This window comes from Echinops telfairi, unplaced genomic scaffold (genome assembly GCF_000313985.2).
Source record: "Echinops telfairi isolate 266 unplaced genomic scaffold, ASM31398v2 ScPeMD7_2565;HRSCAF=3150, whole genome shotgun sequence".
Classification (NCBI taxonomy): domain Eukaryota; kingdom Metazoa; phylum Chordata; class Mammalia; order Afrosoricida; family Tenrecidae; genus Echinops; species Echinops telfairi.
The window spans coordinates 10,102,619-10,108,089 of record NW_022106463.1 but is presented as its reverse complement, the minus strand read 5'-3'; the positions used below and the strand labels follow the sequence as shown (position 1 = coordinate 10,108,089).

Genomic DNA, 5,471 nt, shown 5'->3' with positions numbered 1-5,471 from the left:
GACAGCCTCATTGTTCTCCATGGGGTGTCTGGTGGGTTCAAACTCCTGAACTAGTGGTAAGCAGCCCAACCCATAACCCGATATACCATCAGGGCTCCTTCCCATTGAAATCACTCAAAGAGCTTCTGTGAGCGTTAGGTTTATTGTGCCAACGAGGCCAATAGGAATGTGTGGGCGGAACTTCATCAGGTGGAGGCGTGATCGGAGGGCAAAGAGATAAATGACTTTCCAAGGCCCACCGCCTTCTCTCTTCCTCCCTGATCAGACCAGCGCGCTGCTGCTTTAGCTAGTGCTCTGCCTCAACCTGCGAGCTACACTACCTGTGGGCCAAGCCAACCTGTGGATAGTGTTGCTAGAGCTTGAGGCTCCTGCCAGACCTGTTTTACCACCTCCTGGTGCGTACATCACTTGAGCTTGAGGCTGGCGGATCCAGTTGTCCAGCGTGCTTGAGTTTGAGATTTAATCAGGCCTGTCTGCTAAGCTTCCAAGCTACTGACTGTTGCTGACCCATCCTGTCTGCTGCCTTCAGGCTGACGCTGCCTGTCTCGCCTGAGGGAAAACTCCACGGTCTGCTTCCTTGACCTTGGACTGGCAGGCCGTGTGAGTTAAAGGGCTTTCAGTCTATTAACTGGTCCATGAACTTGAGTTGGAGTCTAGCCGGTCAATCAGGTCACAGCCTGATGGTGCCTCCTTGTGGACATGGCCTCCTCATAAGAAGGGCCCTGGGAACCCCCACCCCCTTCTCTCTCTGCCCGCACTTTCCTGCTGGTTGCTGCCAGCACCCTGGAGGTGTTACCACCACCATTGGACCCACACGACTTTGCACTGCCAACTTGTGGTCTTCCTGCATTCTGCATCATTGCACGTGGCTGCATGAGTCTGAAGGGGGACTTATGGACAGTATTGGACTTTCGGACTTGATTGATAAATAATTACTTCTTGATATAAAGCTCGTTCTTATACCAAAAAAGAGGAAGTAAGGTTAACTGAGCCCTCTGTACTGCTATGTGGACTAATTAGCTGATAACATCATAACTGTCCTGGTTTTATTTCTCTAGAGAACCCTGCCTAACACAGCTTGGCTTGAATGTTATATATATCATAACTGTCCTGGTTTTATTTCTCTAGAGAACCCTGCCTAACACAGCTTGGCTTGAATGTTGTATGTATATATATATATCATAACTGTCCTGGTTTTATTTCTCTAGAGAACCCTGCCTAACACAGATTGTCTTGAATGTTGTCAAGTTACACACTTGGCTGTTAATTTCAAGGTCGTTGGCTCAAACCCACCAGCTGCTCTGTGGGAAAAAGATGAGAGCAGTCTGTTTCATTAAAGATTGACTGCCCCCCCTTGGAGATCCTTGGCGCCACTCCACTCATCCCAAGTCAGAATCAACTCGACAGCTACGGGCTCAGTTTGGGATTTACACTCAGGGAAATCAAGGCACAAACTGAATACTGCAACAAGAAATACATATATTTAAAACAATATTCATTAGTTAGCAGTCACTGACAGTAAGAAACTAATACGACAGGTGGGATAGTTCAACACATTGTAGCACGTTCATCTTAAAACCATGCCTCCAAGGGTGCGTATTACAGGGGCACCGATCACGGTCAAGATGAACAGAGCAGAGTGCACAGGGATAGACACTAGGTCTTGGCTCTGAGTGCAGACAGGAAAGTTCTAGAAAACACACAAAGAGAACATATATGCATGGAAAATATCACCAGTGGCTACCTCTGGGTTATGAAATTATATCACAGCTTGTTTTATTTTCTTCACAGTTTCTGAGCTTTAAATATCTTTTTTCTTGTTTTAACAGTGAACATATATTACTCTCATAGTCAGAAAAATAGACATATAGAAACTATTGGGGGGGGGTCCGCCTAGTTTCTGATTTTAATTAGATGTCCCGTTTTGAAGAGAACGCCAGCAAAAGCTTTTTATTTTTCAATGCGGAAAGACACCCTGACAGCCCCTCCCCAGCCCCCCGGTGACGCGGCCTCGCCCTGAGTCATATGCCCTCTGTCCCCCTGCGTCTGTCCACCGGCTTCATCGGTGTAATGCCAGCTCGACTCGTGCATGAAACAGTCCGGGTCCTCACATGGCCGGGGAAGGAGACCCACTCCCCACCTCCAGGCCAGCATGATTGAGGTCAAGGACAGTAAAGGTGTCCCGGTGGTGTCACTGGCTAAGTGTTGGGTTGCTAACCACAGCCCGAGGTCAGTGGTTCAAACCCACGAACCGCTCCAAGGGGAGAAGGTGAGGCTGCCGTGTGCTCTCATACAGATGGGAGCAGTCTGCTTCAGCCACGAGGCACAGTTGTTGACACACAGTGGACTGCGTATATGGCTGGGATACAGCACGGGCTGAAGGAGCCTTTTGCTCCCATGGGGCCATTCCAAACACAACACCCTCCTTCGAGCTGCCTGCGCCGAGGGAGTAGCAAGAACACCAGCTGGGTCTCGGGAGGCCACCAAACCCACCTGCAGGTCCCCTCAGACCTTTGTAACCCATCGGGGTTCCCGAGAAACAACCAAACTCACTACCAGTGAGCCAATCAGCTCGTCACCTTAGAGCCCCCGGGGGCAGTTCTGCTCGGCACTACCAGGCAGAGGGGAAGACTCCAACAATGGCTCCGGAGACCAGAAATGGGCACGTCACTCTCTTGTCCCTGTCCCCTCTGGGAAAGCCACCCCGTCCCGAGGCAGATGCAGCATGGAATGACAGAGCCCTGGTGGTGTAGGGGGTCAGGCATTGGGCTGCTAATGGCAAGGTCTGCAGTTCAAACCCACCCACGGGAGAAAGACAAGGCTGTCTGCTCCCAGAAAGATTTCCAGCCTCGGAAAACCACAGGGGCAGCTCAACTCAGTCCTAACAGGGCTGCTGGGAGTAGTCGGGGCCGACCGGGCGGCGGTGGGTTTCAGTTCATAGTGGATTGAATCACATGGGAGCTGGCATGCACACGCCCAACCCGAGATCCACTGTGATTCAGCGGGTTGACAAGCTCTCTGCCTGTCCCCTCACCCACCTTGCCCCCCTCCACACTCGCCATCCTGCAGGCTGGGGTGGGAGTCTCCTGCGTGCAGGCCCTCTACAAGGGACCTAAAGGATCCCTGGGGGGGCACAATGGTTTGCACCCAGCGGCCACCTGAAAAGCTGGTGGAAGACAGGTCTGGCCACCTGCTGTTGTAACAAGTGCTGCTGCCAGGCACTGCAGAATCTATCCACCTAGCAGTAGCCCCAGAAGACCACGCACAGCTGCCCCGCAGGGTTTCCTGGACAGCCAGCCTTGCAGAGGTTGCCGGGCCTTTCTCCCGCAGATCTGCAGGCTGGGCTCCAAGTGCCAACGTGCAGCCAGCAGCCGCGTGTCTCCGTGCTGCAGCACCAGCGACCACAGCCAGGCAGCCCTGGGATCTGAGCTCTGCTCATTCCGCCAGGACTGCACTGCACTAGGCAGGGCTGGATGAGGTTGGGGTTTTAAAGGAACTTGGGGGCGCAGTGGGTCTAGCAGGGTCAGAGCATCAAACCCACCAGCCGCTCCGAGGGCGGTCTGTTCCAGTCAAGAGTCAAAGGCCTGGAAACCCACAGGGGCCGTCCTGCCCTGTCCTGCAGGCAGCTCACTGTGGTCTGCTTCGACTCGACAGCAGGGAGTGGGGGGTTTGCTTTTCAGGAGTCCTGGTGAGGATATGGGTTAGATGGTCAGCCAGTCATTACAAGGTCAGCGATTCAAACCCACCAGCCCCTCCTCCGTGGTGGGGTCTGGTTGGATCTGGATAGAAGAATACACCTGATCACCATGAACATGACTGAATGTTTTACGGGCACCTGCACGTGGTGGAGCAAAGGTTAAGCGCTAGGCTGCGAGTGGACTCGTTGGTGGCTTTATCCCATGCGCTGCGCTGCGCGAGAAAGGCACGTGCGCCTAAGGGGCGTGCATGCGGCTTGGAGGGGCGCGCGTGCGAGAGGTGGGGGGACGGGGACGGGGCGCATGCGCGGGGCGGGGGTGCGCACTATTTCCTGGAGTAGTAAAAAAGCAGGCAGAGGGAGAGGACGAAGGCGGACAGCAGGAAGGCGATGAAGGCCAGCAGGGCCTTCCGGCTCTGGGAGAGGCCGCACTCGGGGCACGCGTCGTCCAGCAGCCCCGGGCAGGGCGCCCCCAGCCCCCCGGGGCCCCCGAAGCCGCGCCGGCGGATGATCTCCCGGTAACGCTCCAGGGACGGCTTGGCCTCGAACTGGTTGGCGGCGTAGCGGTAGAAGCCGAACCTGGGCGCGCTGCGGTCACTCAGGGCGTAGGCGAAGTAGCCGCGAAGATCCACGCCGTCCAGGATGTGCGCTGCGCAGAGAGGGAAGGAGGGGGAGGGCGGGGGTCGCTGTGAAAACACGCGCAAATACACCATCCGCAGCCCAGCCCCTTCTCTGTGGGGAAATGGTCCCCACTGCCCAGCACAACTGCAGGGTACCTTGGACTTCATTTTGGCGGCGCAGTACTTCGCGCTGGGCGGCTAACCGAAGAATCGGTGGTTCAAACCCCCCAGCCGCCCGGTAGGAGAGAGACGAGGCTGCCGTACAGACGTACAGCCTCAGAAACCTATACCACGTGACTGGGGTCCACATCCACTCGATGGCCAGGGGGCTGGGTGGTACTGGCGGAACCCTGGTTAGTGCTGGGTTGCTAAAGCGAGGCAGGCAGGCAACCCCCGAGGCACAGGGAAGAAAGATCTGATGGAGTCTGCTTTAAATAAGGACCGCAGACCAGGAAAGCCAAACCAACCGCTGGCCACGGGGTCCACTCTGACTCAGAGCCACTCCCGGCCGGGCACCACGGCTGCATGTCTTTATGGGAACAGACTGACTTGCCGTTCTTCTGAGGAGCATCTGCTGGGCTTAAACCGCTAACCTTGCGGTAAGCAGGCCAGCGCTGACCCTGCAGGGCCACCGTGGCTCCTCCCAGTACCAATGACAGCCAAGCAGCACTGCTCTGTCACCCTGGGTCCCTGTGCATCTAAACTCGAAGGCGACTCACAGCAACCCCATAGGACAGGGCAGAACTGCCCCTGCGGGCTCCCAGACAGTCACTCTCTATGGGAGTGGGAGCCTCGGCTTTCACCCTAGCAGCAGCTGGTGGTTTCAAACTGCTGACCTTGCAGTGAGCAGCCCAGCAAGTCCCCTTCTGCACCATCAGGGGCTTCACAGCTGCCGCAGGTGTTGCAGACAGTGGGCCAGGGAAACACCACTCCTCCCCAGAAGGCTCGGGGTGCCTCGGAAGAGAGGGCTGGTGATCTCCCATAAAGCCAGCCCCGCCCACTGAAAGCCCCAGGCAGCCCAGTTCCACACTGACTGTCAGGGGCAGCCATGAGTGGGGACAGCCCACCCGCCCTGGCGCCCCAGGACGTAAGGCTGCAAAGGCCCCTGTTGCGGGGTCTACCTTTTAGCGCCTCGTTGATGTAGTGGTGGATGTAGT

The 5,471-nt window shown here is 56.1% G+C and overlaps 1 protein-coding gene across 1 annotated transcript in view; it reads right to left on the bottom strand.

Annotated features, from left to right (window-relative positions):
- Window positions 1-3,491: 3,491 nt before the first annotated feature.
- KL (klotho) overlaps window positions 3,492-5,471 on the bottom strand; it is a gene marked incomplete at its 5' end in the record, with an annotated part of 31,433 nt that continues 29,453 nt past the window's right edge. The window contains 2 exons of the mRNA XM_045293998.1: window positions 3,492-4,343; window positions 5,436-5,469. Coding sequence (XP_045149933.1) covers window positions 4,021-4,343; window positions 5,436-5,469 — 357 coding nt within the window. The remainder of the gene's footprint in view (window positions 4,344-5,435; window positions 5,470-5,471) is intronic.